The sequence below is a fragment of the Astyanax mexicanus genome, chromosome 4 (genome assembly GCF_023375975.1).
Source record: "Astyanax mexicanus isolate ESR-SI-001 chromosome 4, AstMex3_surface, whole genome shotgun sequence".
NCBI classification, from domain to species: domain Eukaryota; kingdom Metazoa; phylum Chordata; class Actinopteri; order Characiformes; family Acestrorhamphidae; genus Astyanax; species Astyanax mexicanus.
This window is the reverse complement of record NC_064411.1, coordinates 52,611,798-52,632,059: the sequence shown is the minus strand read 5'-3', so window position 1 is coordinate 52,632,059 and position 20,262 is coordinate 52,611,798. Positions and strand designations below refer to the sequence as shown.

Sequence of the window (20,262 nt, the reverse complement as noted above, 5' to 3'; positions counted from 1 at the left end):
TCGAGGCTTAAAGTTTATATGCACCAAAGTATACTTAGAAAACTACATTTTTTTTATAACTCAACTCAATGCATTTTACTTCTAGGCCTGATTCTTGTTATGGTGGAGTGGTAGGTTAGGGGTAAGGGATAGGGCTTGTTAGCTGTTCATACAGAGATTTTTCAGATGCACACTTCAAACAGAGGGGATGAGAATCACTGGTAAGATTAGTGTTGTTAAGATTGGATGAATATCCAATTAGTGTTTAGCAGGACATTGTTATAGTTATGTTTTTATATATTGTTAATTAGTTACATGTATTCATACATGTATTTCTGTTGTTATAGAACCATACACACACACACACACCTTCACCTGTGAAAATCACTTTGGAAAATAAAGAAATAGAGTTAATGGAATATTCAGTGATCACACCTTTGATTAATCAGCTTACTCCATCATCCCACTTCAATACAATTAGTGTTGCCAACTCCTTAGTAAGGAAAGTAGCTATTGGCTGTCCTAAAAGTTGCTTGAAGTTGCTAAATGACCTCATCACCTAATTTGCATAATGCATGTTTTTAAGCTGTAAAGGATTAACATAGTGGAAGAGAAAAAAGTGAGTAAAAAACACCTTAAATATGTTAGAAATGATACAAATGAACAATTCTGTTGCTTTTTAAACAGGCAGTCACTTCTCAAAATAACTTCATTTTTACGGAAATTACATAAATCAGTTTTTTGCTGTGTTGTTAAATGTTATTATAAGAGCAGCAGTTAGCTGGAACTGTTATTCTACTTTAGACTTGATAATAAAACACAGTGGATCAACACCAGCAGATGACATGTCTCTCCATTAAACCATCACTGATTGGTGGAAACTTCACACTAGACCTCGAGCAGTTTGGACTGTGTGTCTCTCCACTCTTCCTCCAGACTCTGATTTCTCCCTTGATTTATAAATGAAATGTAAAATGTACTGATGATCAGTGATGGTTTGGAGAGACATGTCTGTCATCTGCTGGTGTTGATCCACTGTGTTTTATTATCAAGTCTAAAGTCAGTGCAGTTTTGTTTTCCCACAAAATCATCAAATTACAGCACTTCATGCTTCTTCCCTCTGCTACTGACAACTTTTATAGAGAAGTGGATTTCATTTTCCAGCAGGACTTGGCACACTGCCCACACTGCCAAAAGTACCAATTGGTCTTATATAATATAATATTGTAATTTTCTAAGACACTGATTTTTGGGTTTTCATTGGCTGTAAGCCATAATCATCAACAATAAAAGAAAAAAAAAACGCTTAATAATGTAATACATCTATACGAGTTCAAGCTTTGCACTATTCACCTTGTTTAGCTGACCTTGAAAACCCATTGGAAAGGGTGAAACAGATCTTCTTGTAGCCTGTTTTTTTTTTTTGTGGAGAGCAACAATTGTATTTCTCACATCCTTAAAAGAGTTCTTTGCCGTGAGGTGCCAAAACAACAGATTTTACAGCCCTGCTCCCTCCCCATTCACACCTGGAACAAGGGAGGGCACAATTTGGATAATGTGAAGCGACAGGGCTTTTAAATGGCCTTTTTTTTCAGCAGGATAATGCTGACAAACACCCCTATATAATGGAATGTCTACAGATTGTATATTTCACATAAAACGCCTAATTCAGACCCAATCACCTTATTCTTATCAAAGTTCTGAAGCTCTGGAAAACCCAAGTTCAGAAGAACTGGAGGTGTGGCTACAGCTCTACGTTTAATATTACTGGGATGTGAATATGATAACAATAATACGCCGCAAAAAGGGAAAAAAAACATCCAGGACAGTCATAATATAGTGAAAAGCTCAGGTTTTTAGTAACTTTATACACTTTTCTAAAAGTTAAACTGTCCACGGTTTCACCATCGACGAGGAAACGATCTGAATACAACATTACACACTAAACAAACATCCCACACACAGAACAGCCTCGGACAAATTTGCGTGTTTTCATTCCCGACGTGTTCATCGGTACGAAACCGGATTCATCTTCAGAGTGATGGACACACTCAAGGTTGAGGAGTTTCAGAGGGTGACCCCAGGAAAGCCACATGTGAACGCAATAACATGGAATTCGCTGGCACATGAATGGCTCTACTCATCCTGGTATTTGTTGCCACAGGCTGGTTGCGTTTGGACTCGATTCTCAGCTTATTACCACAGTAAAAAGATACGGAGGTGCGGGATCCAGTTCCTGTCTATCTATGCGATGGAGCTGCTTCACTTTGAGGGTGGTAGCAAAAACCCAGCAAACCGAGCAAACCTCCGGACCCATCGAACGTCATCTGGAGCTCATTTTCTGAACCATATTTATACAATTTATGGAAGTGTCTTGAGTATATGCATTACATACAGCGGTGTTTGAACGTCTATTAACTTTGTTTTAAAAGAACTTTCTATATGACTGCGTGAATTGAACGTAAAACTTCATCAGATTTGATGAGAACTGCAAAAAGTTGTTAAGGAGAGACAAAAACATTAAATGTGCTTATTTAGTTATTGAGGTGGATGATGATGATGATAAAATACTACACATCTGTGAGCGGCAAAAGTATTTGAGGAATTTTGAGTCCATTCCTTCGTACAAAACAGCTTAAACTTTTATGTTGGTGGGATTCCTCACCTAAACGTAAAAAAAAAGATTAATTTATTCTTTTTGACTCATTACTTGGTAGAAAGAATCCTATGGTTGAACTAAGCTCCAATCCCATTTCACCCCTTGGCCCTACCACTTACGCCTACCCCTTCTTTTTGAGTGTAACCCTTCCCCTAGTGCAGGGGTGTCCAAACTTTTTTTGTTGGGGGCCAGAAGGAGAAATATATTTGAAGTCAAGGACCACAGACTCTGTAATAACACAAATAATGAAATATACCACTTTAAATAATACATTTTCCTGATTATTTCATTTACACACCATTTTACTTGACTTACTGTCTTTATCTATCTTTGACAGTGTTGTGTAAACTAAGATTTTTCAAATTGATGTTTTATTTCATGATGTCTCTTAATATTAAACTCCTTAATTATGGCAACTTTTAGACTCTTTGGCCCGTTTTTCTGCGCTAGAAATGCGCACCCTCTCCGCTTTTAGACTCTTTGGCCCGTTGTTCTGCGCTAGAAATGCGCACACTCTCCTCTTTTAGACTCTTTGGCCCGTTTTTCTGCGCTAGAAATGCGTCCCCTCTCCGCTTTTAGACTGTTTTACTGCGTTTTTCTGCGCTACAACTGCACACTCTCTCCGCTTTTAGACTCTTTGGTCTGTTTCTGAAACCTAGCATTCAAACTTTGAATCTCACATTATAAAAACCTGCTTAGCTGAAATTAGCTTTGATTAGCTTTTCTTGTATTTTTTCCCATTCCGCCTTAAACGATGCAGCCCCTGCCGTCTATTGCATTATTTAAGGTGGAACGGGAAATTTAGCTACCTAGCTATCTACTGAGACAAACTACTAGCAATCTTTTTTATGCTTGTTATGAAGAACTTGACCATAAAACATTAAAACTACACATTAAACTATGGAAATAAAGTGCTAATCGCCACTTTTAACAAGGAAAAATACTTACATTTGTGGGTTTCTTACCAGTGATTCTCACAGTCCTCTGTTTGAAGTGTGCATCTGTTTGAAGTGCTAACGAGCCACATCAGTTCCCCAAACTTACCCCTCCAGCCTAAGGAGAATAGCGTAGGGCCAAGGGGTGAAATGGGATTGGGCCCAAGGGTCATTGTCTTGTTGCTTGACCCACATTCTTTTGAGATTTATATCAGATGTACTGACATTTTCCCAAAACTAGAACAACACTACAGCAACCCCCTGAGATACTAAATCGACCACCTAGCAACACCATGTCAACCATTTAGCAATGCTACATCAACCACTTAACCCTTTAAGACCTGAATTTTGTGCCATAATAATGCTGTTTTCTGTCTGTAATGCACACAAAGGAAAACTCTAATATTATAAAATCCAATCCAATTAACTAAAAATAAGTAACTGTGTTTTTGTGTCTATTGGATTGAAAGCCACCACAAGCTACTCCTAAACACTAAAATAAACATTAAGAAATGTTCTAAATCACATAAAATTTGTACAAATTAATGTGGGCTCCAGTGCTGTTTTTTTTTTTTTTCAAGTGCAGTGGGCGGGGCTAAGCTATTGGCTTTTTCATTGGCTTATAGACTTTTTCATTGGCTCGTTTATACTCTATTCTGATTAACAACAGGTCTCAATTAGCATTACGTGTAAATTATAATGGACGGAGGGTCTGAAAGGTTTAACAAGACCACAGCAACCCCCTAGGATATTATATCGACCACCCAGCAACACCATACTATCATCACTGTGTTTTACAGATGCGATAATACAAAATGATGGTTGTTTGGCTGTCAATATCTACATTTTGGACTTTTGTGAGGGCATTTTTAATGCAGGAATACAGGAAATTCTTACAATTTCACATTCTTTAAGCACAAGAAACTATAGTAATGCTCAAATTTTAACCAAAAAATGCTTTTTTTCTGCAAGTGACAGAACATTAAGACTATAATGTGAGTAATATGAGTGAGATTTTATTGCAAAAGAAAACAGTACTGATGCTCTCAGAGATACATTTGTAACCCTAATGTGATACAGAACAGAATACAGCCTTCAGAGATCTTCTGTAGTGTCCTGACCACTGAAGAAATGGTCTTTCGGAGCAACAATGAAGAAAACTGAAGATACTGAAGGTATCATCTTCTAGCTGATAAATGATAATAATGATCTCACAATACTGTGATTCTCTGATTCTTGATAAATCACAAGACAGTTTTCTAAGATACTTCATAGCATTTGAGTTACTGAATAAGTTAATGCCAGGAATTATGTATTTATTAGTGTCAGTTTCACAGAATTTAACAACCAATTCTCTTCACTGCAGGTTTACTCATTTATTCATTTGATTATAGCGCCACCATGTGGAGTAATGAAGCAGTAACTTTAGTAAGTCTAACTGGGGGCAAGTCTTAACCAGATGGGATTAGTTTCTCAGGGGGACGTCTGTGAAAAATATTTAAATATTTCACACTTCTACTCCTGCACTTTCTCGGTCACGTGACAGAGTTCAGTAGCTCCTCCATTTCCAGTCACTGTTGTGTTTTTAACATGGATCTCCGTGGAAACGCACGCCCAAAGTGTGCAGTGGACAAATAGCTATTTTATTAAACGTGAGGAGACAAAACTCAGAGATGTGGATCCGGACAAGACTAACATTACCGAAGGACCACGGAGTTCAGAGAAAAACAGTAGATAATAATTCAGCCTGTAATTTTCTGAGAGGACGTCTTGAGAAAAACCATATATGGTCGTTCCGGACGGGAATAAATTCACAGAGGATCCTCACATAAAAGAGAAAATTACTCCAGAACCTCCTGAAAAACTAATCCCATCCAGATCAGGCTTTAGGGAGATTATTTTTAAGTGGTCTCCTATGGTTCAATAAAAATATCAATATTCGATGCCACGTATTGATAATGTATCAAACAGAAACAATACATTACATCGCAATATCGATCTTTCATCCCACCCCTTATTCTGAGTTTATTAGCTAGTTGCACCTAATATTATCTGACTACTTAAGTTCATGTAGAGAATGGGCAGCAAGTGGTTTAGCGGTCTAAAGCCCTGCCACTATGCTCGGGAGATCGCCTGTTCGAATCCCGGTCATGCAGCTTGCCATCAGCTGCCAGAGCCCTGAGAGAGCACAATTGGCCTTGCTCTCTCTAGGTGGGTACAGTAGATGGTGCTCTTTCCCCTCATCACTCCTAGGGTGATGTCGATCAGCACAAGGCTGCATCTGTGAGCTGATGTATCAGAACCGAGTCGCTGCGCTTTCCTCCGAGTACTAGTTCGAAAAGAGGCGTAAAGAGTCTGACTTCACGTGTATCGGAGGAGGCATGCGCTAATCTTTACCCTCCTGGTGTTGTGGCATCACCAGTGATGGGGGATAATATACAGCTGACTGAATCTTCATTCTGTTCTACAGTAATTAGATTACTGCATGTTTGTAAACTCACTCAATGTTAAGGCGTGGTCTTGATTCAAGTGAAGTAAGATACATGAACATAAACAGACTGAAAACAAGCCATTCTGAAGATTCTGATTATTTTACAATGAACAAGAGCTGTTTTATATATATATATATGTGTAAGCAGAACTGCATTAAACCCAGAGCCAAGAGTGTATAGACAGATGGATAATTGTTTTATGCACATGCCAATAATTCGATATAATACCCCTGGTCCAAGGATAACAGGTCATAGATGAAGCATACATATATAGCAAGGCAGCCAAAAAAAAAAAGAACAACTAAAAACAACCAAAAGTTCTTTTTTGTCATAATAATGTTATTGCACCTTTAAAAGCATCATGTTCTACAGAAGACATTACATATCTGGCTCATGTCAGGCTGGCCAGCACGTATTATATAGTCAATAGTCAATAGCTAATAAAAAAGACGACCCTCAAACAGCATTCCTTTAACTGAGCTTTGATTAAGCTTAAGATTAAGATTTTCTGATGGAATATTTCTGCGAAAGTAATGGACAACCATGCAAAGCGACATCATTTACGAGGCCACACACTGTTTAAAAAAAAAGATAAAGCGTGTAGTCAAAAAAGCTAAAAAGCTAAAGCTAAAGCTAAAAAAAAAAATTAACATTTAACATCAGGGTAATAATAATAATAAAAAGAATAAAAATAATGAGAATAAAGGAAGGAAACAGACGTACGTTAATAGAGAATTACACATTACACAGCAGAGAGCTTAGCTAAGCTTACACAGTATAACGTCGTCGTGAAAACTTAGGAAGGTACAGACCGTACAGGACATTTTTAATGGCCTGCCTCTGGATCGAGTTCGCCGGGCCAAAAAGATGTCCGTTCCCAAAAACTACTCCCAAATATTTCCGCTATACTGGCCCAAAATCATGGTTTTCGAAGGTAGCGCTCCCAAAGAGAGAGAAAAATGACTCAATCTCTTTCTATTTCTGGTGTAAAAGGACTTTTATGGATATTTAGGGCTTTGTAGTTTAGCTGTAGATGTTTTAAAGAGTGATAAAATTATAAATCTGATGATGTTTCATGGATACATATGTATAGGACGTGATACAGAGGACATAAACTGAAGTGTGTGAAGACCAGGAAACACTGAGTGACGTAAAGAAGAGTGTAAGTGTAAGAAGTGTGCAAATGTCTGAGCTCCCTCAGCGCGAGCAGCGCCGGTGGGAGCGGACCTGGACCTGCTGCTCTCTCTCTCTCTCTCTCTCTCTCTCTCTCAGAGGGAGCGCTCTCGTTCAGAAGCTGGAAACCGTCCGTGTTTCGTGTTTTTCCTCGTCTCTCTCGACTCAGTCCGTCTTTGCCGGTGTCTGGTGTGGGTGCTGTTTTAGAGTTAGATCAGGGAGCAGTATCCTCCGCAGGAACCGTGGCCCTGCTGCTGCTGCTCGTTCAGCTGCACGCCGTGGTTCTGCATGCTGCTCTCCCACAGGCCGGGCGTCTGCAGGATCTTCTCCACCAGCTCCTCGAAGGCACACTGAACTCCGTCCCGCGTCTTAGCGCTGGCCTCTGCGAAGAAAAGCGAGAGAACGTGTGAGAAATAATATGAAGTATGCTCATTAAAGGTGTTTCTTGTTCTTTGTGAAATACAGTAGGTCTCTCCCTCCATTGTCTGCAGCAGCTAGTAAACGAAAATCCTCAAAAACCAAGTCGATCAGGAAAAGCTCTGTGTCTATGTCAACCCGTGAATTAGTATTCATGGCCACGCCCACCTCGGCCACAGCTCTGTTTACACCAGCTAGGTTACACCAGTTAGTTATCTTGTGTAGTAAGTAACTATAGGTTTAAATCGGATTTCTGGTGAATTCTGTGTTTTACAAAGACCTTAACCCTCCTGTTATGTTATGGATCAAACTGACCCGTCTTGAAGTTTGAAGATCAAAAAACTACGGTGGCCGAGAAAGCCCAACGCAGTGCATATTGAAAAGCGCTGCAAAAGCACAAAACACATCCATCAAAATTACAACACAGGCGCAGCAAATAGAAAAACGCGCTGCAAATAGAAAAACACGCTGCAAATAGAAAAACGCGCTGCAAATAGAACCACAACACAACGGAATTTTCCCGGGGGACCTTAAAAGATACTGTACCAGCTAAGCTGCGTCTTCAGTAACGTCTCGGACTTCACTATGTGTACAAAGGACAATAAGTGGCAAACAAGGCGTTTTGTGAAGCAGAACTTTTAATAATATGCACACAACCGTGGCAATCACAGGTAATAAACATAACTTACTTTTCAGAAGCTTGTTTGCCACTTATTGTCCTTTGTATACAGCTGGTACAGCATCTTTTAAGGTCCCCCGGGAAAATTCCGTTGTGTTGTGACTCACTTCCGTTGTGTTGTGTTTCTATTTGCAGCGCGTTTTTCTATTTGCAGCGCGTTTTTCTATTTGCTGCGCCTGTGTTGTAATTTTGATGGATGTGTTTTGTGCTTTTGCAGCGCATTTCAATTTGCATTGCGCTGGGCTTTCTCGGCCACCGTAAAAAACAAAACAGTTAAAAGTATTTTTTCCAGTATGAAACTTTTTTGCTTGCTTTAATTAGTGTAATCAACATATATGAAAATGGTTCATCTCTAATATTTGCAACCACCCCCTGCAAAAAAACAAACACTAAAACAGTGGGGCGGTCCTGATGAGTGCCAGTTTAATCATAACATTTTTCATTTGAGGGTACTTTCAAACTTCTTGAAAGGTTTTGGAACAACTGACCTTCAAATCTTAGATATGATTTTTCCTTTACTTAGCTCAGTAATTTGCCATACTTATGTCATAAAGGGTTAAAATAAAGTCAGATTAATATTATATCAGATACTGAGTTTATCATGGTTTATATTATTATGCTTATCAGGCCTGTCTGTTGCGCAAGCTGCAGAATTTGAGCTTTGTAATCTGACCTGCTGCTCATTCTGTCATCATGACCAACATGGCCATGTGCTCCAGCCTTTAGAACAAAGTGACGCCATCAGTATTGAGTCACCAGGGGCTCGTATACTTTGTACTGAAGATGCAGTCCTATGTTAACTTCAATTTTTTTTCTAAACAACTAAATCGTGTAGCATATAAAGCATATATTTACAGTATATAATTTCTTCACAATTAGTAGTGCAGTCGCAAAGACTATCCTTCAAAAACATTGACAAAACTGGCACTCATCAGAACCACCCCAGGAAACGAAGAGCAAGAGTTCCCTCTGTTGTACAGGAGTTCAACAGAGTTACCAGCCTGAGAAACCACAATTTAACAGCTCCCCAGATAAAAAGAGCATCTAAATACATTTTATTTTTGGTTTTTTTTTTTTTGGTTTTTTTTTAACACTTTTAAGTTACTATATGATTCCTTATGTGCTCCTTCATAGTCTGAATCACTTCATCATTCATTTACTATGTAGGAAAAAATAAAAAGACAAAATAAGAAAATTGAATTAGAAGATGTGTCAAAAATTTTAAATGGTACTATAAAAATCTTACTAACTGCCACATGTATTTGGTTCCTGATAGGATTTGGGTTTTTCTACCCTCTTATCTTACTGTACAGACACATTATTGTGACACTACAGCTCTGGAAAAAAATAAGATACTACTTAAAAATGATGTGTTTCTTTGATTTTACCAAATTAAAAACCTCTGGAATATAATCAAGAGGAAGATGGATGATCACAAGCCATCAAACCACCAAACTGAAATGCTTGAATTTTTGCACCAGGAGTAAAGCAGCATAAAGTTATCCAAAAGCAGTGTGTAAGACTGGTGGAGAAGAACATGATGCCAAGATAAAGCATGAAAAACTGTGATTAAAAATCAGGGTTATTCCACCAAATATTGATTTCTGAACTCTTAAAACTTTATGAATATGAACTTGTTTTCTTTGCATTATTTGAGGTCTGAAAGCTCTGCATCTTTTTGTTATTTCAGCCATTTCTCATTTTCTGTAAATAAATGCTCTAAATGACAATATTTTTATTTAGAATTTGGGAGAAATGTTGTCTGTAGTTTATAAAATAAAACAACAATGTTCATTTTACTCAAACATAAACCTATAAATAGGAAAATCAGAGAAACTCATTCAGAAACTGGGTGATCTCTTAATTTCTTCCAGAGCTGTATGTATAAAACAGTTTGATGTTTGCTGCATCTGTGCACGTCATGCCAAAGAGGGTTGAATATTTTATTGAATGATTGTCCTTTGGCTAATCGCTACAGAACACTTGGTACAATGCAAAGTTTGGCCTCTGTAAGGAAGGAAAACACTTGTTAGGAAACTGTAAACAGTCTGGTCTGAGGAACACGCTGTCCTGATTCACATGACCAGAAATTTTCAACATGAAGAATAATCCAATTTGTGCGTAAAAACAAAAATAAGATTATAAATATGCTCCAGCACTTTAATAAAAATTCCAACTTACCAATGAACAACATAGAGTGTTTGCGTGCAAATTTCAGGCCTTCATTCCGGTCCACTTCTCGGTTATCCTGAAACAAGAAACAAAAAACATCTTCAAATTTTGACTCTTTTTCAACCAAATAACAGTAAAAACCTGAGATTTAAGTATCTTGATTTGCATGGAAAAATAATTATGGGTGTAAATGACTGAGATGGGAGTGGCTACTTGATTTATGCACTGCCATCCTAAAAAAAAAAAAAAAAGGAAATAGCAGCTGCATGTTCAGAAGTGTTGCATGTCGTTTAACACAAGAGATTTGCAGACCAGACTTGAACAACTTAAGGTATCTGCGCCATTCACAATTAAACTAAACACCTCCTCGAGCGCCTATGTACTTGAGAAAACCTGAGAAAACTTCTTATAACAGGATTTGTTGGAATATTAACCCACATTTACACTAGAAAATCCTGACTTGAGGGTATTTTCACAGCTCATTTTATAGTAGGTACCGCTGGAACCACCAGTAATATACCATATTTTCCGCACTATAAGGATATAATCAGTCTGGCTTACCGTAACATTCAGGGTTCCTCAGTAAAGCCCTGTCAGGTGGTTAGCTGCTAATGCTAATGCTGAAGAAAATGCTTTTTTTTAGATTTGCAGTTTTGTTTACTTTACTAAGCTTAGCTTTACAGGTATCTGCACCCAGAAGCGATACCTGCCGAATTAGACGGAAAACATGGCGACACCACTGTTCCTTACTAGTGTCACAAAATGTGCCTTATAATCCAGTGCTCCTTATACTGTGAAACATATGATATACATCTCATTTCCACGTGTAAACCTGATTCTGCCCAAATAGGGCTTTAAACATCTTTCTTTAAGTATTTTGCAGTGTGGTCTTGAACAGCAGGCCATTAAATGATGAAGTGTAAATCCAACAAACAAACCTTGTCTATTTTGTTTCCGACGAGCATTTTGACGAGGTCGTTGCGCGTGCAGTACGTCTCCAACTCGTTCAGCCAGTTCTCCAGCTTTGTGAAGGTGTCCCGCTTTGTTACATCGTACACTGACAAAGAGAATACAAGACAATACACATTTACTATATTCCATAACAGTGTGTTCAAACCATATTAAGAGTTCAGTCTATGTTAGGTGACCCTCTAATTCGGGCTCTTTAGATGGATCAGTATAAAATAGAACAATCTAAAGATAAATAAGCACAGGGAAATATTTTGGGTAAAAATATAAATAAGTGATCAGACTATTTCCAAACAAATAACATAAAATGTGCAGTCACATTATAAAATTTACCATAATTAAGGATAAGATAGAATTCATTTAAAATAAGGAGCTAAAGCAAAATGTATCGTGCTAAACCACATCACACAAAGAGTGATGAGGGCAAAGAGCGCCATCTACCCATTCAGAAAGAGCAAGGCCAATTTCTCTCTCGGGGCTCAGGCAGCTGATGGCAAGCTGCATGACCGGGATTCGAACCAGCCATCTCCCAATCATAGTGGCAGCGCTTTAGACTGCTTTTAAACTAACTTTTGAAATTCACAAGACACCAAACATTCAGAAAAATCTATATTAAGTATATTAAGTATATTAACCTCTCTCTGATACTGAAACATAAGGAACAAGATTAATATTATATAACAAATATAAATATACCACCCCCCCCCATTCTTATTAGACACAATGTGAGTCTGCAACATTTATTTACATTATGCTAAAAGTCCACATTTAATGGACCAATAGAAAAGCTGCAATATCACGATGAATTAAATATTTAAAATTTCCACTTAATTTAAGAATGTTTTATCCTCTTGTGTAAGGGTAACCTTTCTATTTGCACAGACAGAACAGACAGAAAACTCCTAGATGTGCTCATTACTAATAATAACCACTTAATTCATTAATTCATAATTCCACTCACCTAATATTACTCCCTGTGCTCCTCTGTAGTAGCTGGGGGTCAGAGTTCTGAACCTTTCCTGTCCGGCTGTGTCCTAAATAAAGCAGAACAGACAACAATGTCTAAATTAACACTGTTTCACACACTTTTACACAGCAGGCACTGCCTTAATCCAGCATCACTACAGTGATTCAGCAGCGACATCTAGTGGACAAGACGTTGGGTTGCTTTTAACATAGAAATAATGAGAAAATAGCAAATATTAAGAGTATTTAACTCTTTAAACAGGGATTTTGTATATTCATCACCATGCATACTTACAGAATGAGGATTTTATGACATAAGTTTGATCAATTTATTAAAAACTGCCATTAACATATACTCTTATACTGAGTACAGTATTAACAATAATTTAGATAGATCTAAAGATTGGTGTCAGAAGTGGTTTAAATCCACTAGATAGTATTGTGTGTATATCGCATTATTAATATATATTTTTTTATATTAATTTTTTTTTTTACTGATTACAGTATATTGCGATTTATTGGACCACAGCCCCTGTATCATATGATGTACATATGATATTGCCATGTTATTTCCAATACACAGCCCTAGTAGATATTAAAGCTGAGTTACATTTACCTCAAAAGGCAGAAATGGGAATAATGTCACAACCAAGCTATGTTAAATTAGTCATATAGATTATTTTACACTATTTTTAAACACTATATACAAAAAAAAACAGCCAGCTAAAGACTTCTGTCATTTACCACAACTGTTCTAATAATAATAATAATAATAAGCTTTATTTATATAGCACCTTTCATACATTAAAATGCAGCTCAAAGTGCTGTACATAGAAAAAGGCAATCAAAAAAATGTAAAATTAAAGATAAAAAGTAGCATTCAAATAAGATGTAGTAGAAAACAATATAATATAAAATAAAACTTATAAAACTGTAAAAGGACAATAATAATAATATAATAAAAATTACAAAAGATTGTGACTGTGAAATAAAACAATTAAAAACATAAAACAAAATGAATTATTTATTAAAACAAAGTTTAAAGAAATATGTCTTAAGCTGCTTTTTGAAACTATTTACTGATGATGCTTGTCTAATCTCAAGTGGTAAATTGTTCCATTTCTTTGGAGCATAAAAACAAAAAGCTGCTTCCCCACTCCTCTTCTTATTAACTTTTGGTAATTTAAGAAGATTGGAGGTGCTAGATCTTAAGGAACGACTGGGAACATAAAGAGACAGACAATCTGTAATATACGATGGTGCCAATCCATTTAAGGCTTTAAAAACTAATAACAGTACTTTAAAATCAATTCTAAAAGATACTGGAAGCCAATGTAATGATGCCAGAACTGGTGTAATGTGTTCTCTCTTCCGTGTTTTCGTTAAAATTCTGGCTGCCGCATTTTGGACAAGTTGCAACTTATCAATCATCTTTTTTGGTAAACCGGTAAGTAGAGAATTGCAGTAATCGATTCGTGAAAACACAAAAGCGTGCGTGAGTTTCTGAGCATCAGAAAGGCTAATGAAAGGTCTAACACGAGAAATGTTGCGTAGGTGAAAAAAGGCAGATCTTGTAACATTGTCAATGTGTTCTTTAAAACCCAAGTCAGAATCTAAAATCACTCCCAGGTTCCTTACTACTGGTTTAACCTGTGCAGCGAGACTTCCCAATTTTCCCATTATTTTTTCTCTATTAGTCCTGGTTCCAACTAAAAGAATTTCTGTTTTGTTTTCGTTAAGTTTTAGAAAGTTTGTGTTTTAGAAAGTTTTAGAAAGTTTTAGAAAGTTTCTAAGAATCATTTACCACTATTTTATGGTGAATTTAACCAAAATGTATCCCAATTCAAGTCACAGGTTAGCATTGTTAGCAATAACTAGGGGTGAGCTATATGGCCCTAAAATAATATCACAATATACTGCCTTTTTATTAAATATATATATATAAAAAAGTAATATTTTAATATTTGTTTATACTCTTTGATATACTTTCATACTGCCACCCCTATTAAAACCGTTTAACCCCTTTAACCCTGACACACTTGCATATCTCAGTATATTTCATAATATACTGTAGTTACAAAATAGCCCTGCAATAAGCCATAGTATACTGTAACAAGCAGCAGTTTGATCAGACTAAAATGACGGTTATTCTCTTTACTGAGGTCAAATCCACTTAATGTAAGGCCAATAATGGTCTCGAATGCATTAACAAAGCAGCAGCAAAAATCCGATCCGATAATCAATAAGTAATTTCATTTATTATTAATAACGAGCGCAGGAAAGACAAGACAAGGCAACCAGATCCACCATACTAGTGTTGGGCACACAGACGGAATGTGGAGTCTGCCTTTAACCTATCTGTGTAGTGAACACACACACAGTCACAGTTATATAGTAAGTTATAGTTATATATATATATAAAACTAGTATTTGTATCTATGTTATTATTAAAATTGTTTTTAAGTATAATATACAGCTCTGGGGAAAAAAAACAAAGAGCACTTAAGAAGTATGAGTTTCTTTGATTTTTCCAAATTAAAAACCTCTGGAATATAATCAAGAGGAAGATGGATGATCACAAGCCATCAAACCACCAAACTGAACTTCTTGAATTTTTGCACCAGGAATGAATAACAAAGTTACCCAAAAGCAGTGTGTAAGACTGGTGGAGGAGAACATGTCAAGATGCATGAAAACTGTGATTAAAAAGCAGGGTTATTCCACCAAATATTGATTTCTGAACTCTTAAATCTTTTTCTGCAAATAAATGCTCTAAATGACACACACCCATCAAGAGTTAATTACTTGAATGTGTTTGAAAGCATCAGTTCCTCAAGTGCAGTCACCGCAAAGAACATCAAAAACATTTTGATGAAACTGGCACTCATCAGGACCACCCAAGCCTCAGAAACAGCAAGTTAACAGCACCCCAGATAAGAGCACCTAAATGCTTCACAGAGTATTTTGGTTTGTTTAACACTTTTAAGTTACTACATGGTTCCTTATGTTTTTCTCTTTAAGCATATGGATGACCTCTTTAAGCATTGACATTGGAATAGAAATATGTTTAAAGGTCCTAAATTATAATATTCTGGTGTTTTTAACAAAGTTGACATATCAGTTTATTCACATTAACTAACTAAACACAAAGGGGAAATATCGAAGTCAGCAAAAAAATGATTACGGTAATGTTCTTATATTGCATGATAACATAATTACTGTGACAGTCCTACCTAAAGAGCAGACCTTAAGATTACACCAAAAATAACATTATTTGTACAAAGTATTAAGCCACAAATACTTACCCATATCGCCAACTTTGCTCTGTTGCCATCTATTGCTATAGTTTTCACTTTAAAGTCCACACCTACAATCGAGAACACATTAAACCATCCTGAATAGATTATTTCAGATTCTAAGAACAATATGTCTAGATTTCAGCACATTTCTTCTACATGCAGTACTGAGTAAATGTTTTAGGAACATGTAAAAGTTAAAAAAGCTCTTTATCTGGGCAGCAGGTGATTATCCCATCAGTAAAAAAAAATATGCAAACTTGTCCTCTATCTAATCCTGCTATTGGATTGCTGCTTCCTTGTTCCTTTTTACTGTTTGTGTATGCTTCCCTGCGTCTGTTCAATTATCTAGAGTTTCTACAGTATAAAAATCTCTAAAATGATTTTAGGTGCCTAAAACCTAACATACAGTACTGTCCCTAAACTCTATATGCACGATAATGAGTATATAGATTTTAAAAGTGCATAAAGGAGGTGAACTTTCCCATTAAAAATCACATAAAATGCTCTTTGCGATCAAGTATTGCATTAGTTGATTGTAAGTATTCACTAAATCTTATTAAAGCTCATTTGAAAGCTCAACTGCGACACGTGCAGCCTGATTACACAGCGTGCTGATGTAATGTGTCTAAAATGCAGGCATGCCATTAGAAATAGCTCACCAGGGTATGATAAGAGTTTGACTCACCGATGGTTGCGGCTAACTCTGGATCAAACGTGTCATCTGTGAACCTCAGGAGCAAGCTAGAACAAAGGTTTAATTATGTTAGTATAAAATAAATAAGGGGAATAAACCAATATCTTACCCATATTAAGACGAAAAAACAATGTAAGTGTGACACATAGTGTACAAGAGTATTGTGATATACACCAGCCACCTGCTAAATATTGTGTATTGTGTAACTGTAGCAGTAGATCCCATGTAGACCACACATTATAAATGTTTATTTATTAGTTTAGATGTAAAGATTGGTGTCAGAAGTGGTTTTATTTACTGGTGTGCCTCAGCTCTGTTATTTCCCACTGTTCTGATTTAAAAGAGTAAATTAAAAAGTTCAGAAACCATGGCAACATCTTAGCAACCACCTAGCAACCAGCTAGAAACACCATAGCAACCACCACAGACAGCATAGCAACACCTTAGCAACCACTTAGCAACACAATCTGTGTTTCATTTACATCTGATGCCAAAAGCTGGATTTTACAACACCTAAGTTGGCTATGTTTTCTAATAGTCAGATACATGATGTTTTTAGGGCTGCAACGATTAGTTGATATAATCGACAATATCGATTATTTGAATTTGTCGACTACAAATTTCATTATCGACTAATTGTTCATCACACAGTTTACACTGAACTTAGTATGTGTCTCCAGAAGTGCCCAAACTCAACAGATTACATATTTAATCACTAAATATCAGTATGTTCCACGTTTAAACAACATCCAGGGATTTAAATGCCTTTAAAAGCTCATGTTTAGCTGTTCCTATAATTTTAGAGATGGAGGACATGGCAGAAATAATCGTTGACTAATCGAAAGAAAATAATCTTCATATTATTCTACACTATGTGGAAAATGTGACTATATACACATCACCACAACTGGTTTAACGATAATTTAACAGTGTTTTATAGTAAATCCGACAAAATATGTCCCAGCATTCATAGCTGTTTAATACCCCTATAGATAACAATGCAATACACAGTATTTTGTGCATCCAAACACTATGAAAAACATGTTTACAGACAGACAGTACTGTGTGTAAAATAGACATAAACTCTACAATACTACAGCTTTGACTACTGTTGGTGTGCATGGCAGCCATCTTGGATTCTAAACTTTGTATTGGTGAGGCTCTCTTAACTTTTTGAGAAGGAATCTGACTTGTTGTGTAGAAATTTCTATGTGGAACTTGGAAACTGTGACATTCAAGTTCAACTGGAATGCAGCATTACAGTTCTGTAAGTTGGAAGGTGTGGCTTCCATTGGTGCCAACAATGACCCTGATGGTAGTCCACCTGTTGACCTTTCTTTAAAAACAATTTTGGGAGGTCCTGACCACTGAATACCAGGAACACCGCACAAGACCCGCCTGAAGTTCTGGAGATGTTCTGACCCAGTCTGACTGGTCTATCCATCACAGTTAAGTTCTATTTAGAGTTCTTACAGTTAACCATTTTCCTGTTTTAATACATAACATCTTAAGAAAAGACTGTTCATTTGCTGTATAATGTATTCATTAACTGACACATACTACTGGAACCAGACAATACATTTTCTAAAGTGGACACTTGAATTAAACATGACATATGTAAAAAAGAGGTAAAACTTCCCATTATAAAGCATATTATACTTTTTTAAATGGACACTTAAAAGTAAACACTACATATGTTAAAAGAGGTGAAACTCCCCATTATAAAGCCCATTATTGGCGTATGATGTAGCTATCTACCTAGCCAATTTAAGAGTTCTTTACAGAAAACTTCTTATAACAAATATTCACATAAAATAAATGTATATTTACTGGCTAGATAACTTGTGTTAAGGTCGAGTTATGGCAGACATTTACATACTACATATAATAGTGTTTAAATGGACTGCATTGTAGTTTATATAAGTTAAGGTTAAACAGCTTTATGAAGGCTTTTTGTACTGAATTACTTAATAAGAACTTTAAATAAACCGCAGGTGGTGTACACAAAATAAAAACAAAATTACTTTATTGCAGTTAAGCAAAGGGTAAGCATCATTATAAAGCCTTCTCTGTTTACTCCATTATTGAACAATAACGTGAAATAAACGGCAGATTTCATACCTCATAAAAACACAAAAAACTGTTTTACTAGTTAACTAACTATTTTACTTATTTTATTTATTGTAATTAGTTAGTTATTTTAGCTAAACTTAGCTAAGGTTAAACAGGTTCATAAAGCATTTTGTGCTGTAACTTACTACTGAATAATAACGTTAAATAAACAAAAGAAAGATGTTTTTATGTGGTCCAATTTAGTTAAAAACGAAGTTAGACCCTTAAATTAATAACTACATATTATGTATATAGAGGTAAAACTGTAGTTTAGGTTAGCTTAACTAAGGCTGAAAAACTTTATAAAGCCTTTTTGTGCTGTATTACAGAATATTAACGTTTAATAAACGACATATGGTGTAGAAACAGGTACAACTAGTGCTTACGTTGATAAAATATGACTTAACTGTAAGTTAGTTTAGCTCAGAGTTAACAACTTTATAAAGCTTTTTTTGTGCTCTACTAATGAACAATAACGTTACATAAACAGCAGATAAATGTTAATGGTGGTCTAATGACGTTAAAATGCTTCTGAATCAGAAATTAGACACTTAAATTTTATATAAAACGTTTAAATAACGTTAATAGCTGAGCTCACACAGCCCTTATCTTAGTTAGCTAACTAGTTAGCTAATGATGCTAATGATTTCGCAAGCCTGTTAAGTTAGCTAGGAGGCTAATTAACTAGCTAAGCTAAGCTAGCATTAACGTTAGCCTGGCATTTAGCTAAGAGATAAGTTGGTGAAGGAAAAGCTCGCATTTAAGCCTAAAAAACACACAAAAACAGAACTATACAATTTTCCTCACACCGTTTCAGTATATATTAGATGTTTAGATAATAATGGCTTAATTTAGAGCGCTGTCACTCGGTTTTCGCGGGTTAAATTACAGTTTTCTTTAAGCAGCGCTGAAGAATGCGATCTGATCTTAGCTTAGCCTAGCTTAGCTTAGCTTTGCTTTCACTGCCAGCCCCGCTGCGCCTCCAGCTTCAACCGCCGCAGTCCATGTTTTCTAGTCCTAAACCCGGGTTTAAAGCCAGGTTTGCGGTTTTAACCGAGTTTAATATGAAGTACAAACTCTCTACACATTTTTGAGGCGGGTTACCTGGATTTTCCCACGCCGCTCTCCCCGATAATCAGTATTTTTAAAGTAGTTAACACGTCGTCGTCCATCGTGTTCTCCGTGTTTACAGTACAGACTGGATCAGGCTGACGTGACACAGCGCTGGGGGAGGAGCGGAGGGGAAGGAGGGGAGGGAGCTGTGGGTGAGTAATAAAGTCAAAAGTTTGGATAATACACCTTTTTACTCATTTAATGTTTTTTATTTCTTTTTATAATATCTTACATATATACTAGTGCATCTAAAAAATAGAGTATCATTAAAAAAGTTACTTTATTTCAGTAATTCAGTTCAAAATGTGAAACTCCTATATTATATAGATGTATTAAACACACAGTGATCTATTTTAAGCGTTTATTTATTTTATTGTTGGGTGATTATGGTTTCCAGCCAATAAACCCCCAAAATCAGTGTCTCGGAAATATAGAATATTATATAAGACTGATTAGTACTATTGTACAGTGTGGGTTCTGTGCCAAGTCCTGCTGGAAAATGAAATCCACATCTCCATAAAAGTTGTCAGCAGCAGAGGAAAGCATAAAGTGCTGTAAGATTTTGTGGGAAAAATAAAACTGCACTGACTTTAGACTTGATAA

The 20,262-nt window shown here is 36.3% G+C and overlaps 1 protein-coding gene across 1 annotated transcript; it reads right to left on the bottom strand.

Moving 5' to 3' along the window:
• Positions 1–4,569: 4,569 nt before the first annotated feature.
• Positions 4,570–19,777, bottom strand: rab18b (RAB18B, member RAS oncogene family). Its single transcript, XM_007231095.4, has 7 exons — positions 19,651–19,777; positions 16,426–16,481; positions 15,747–15,808; positions 12,437–12,509; positions 11,445–11,563; positions 10,516–10,582; positions 4,570–7,620 (listed from the first exon to the last, which is right to left on the bottom strand). The coding sequence occupies exons 1-7, from the start codon at positions 19,716–19,718 to the stop codon at positions 7,448–7,450; spliced, it is 618 nt and encodes a 205-aa protein (XP_007231157.1). The 5' UTR covers positions 19,719–19,777; the 3' UTR covers positions 4,570–7,447.
• Positions 19,778–20,262: the final 485 nt, after the last annotated feature.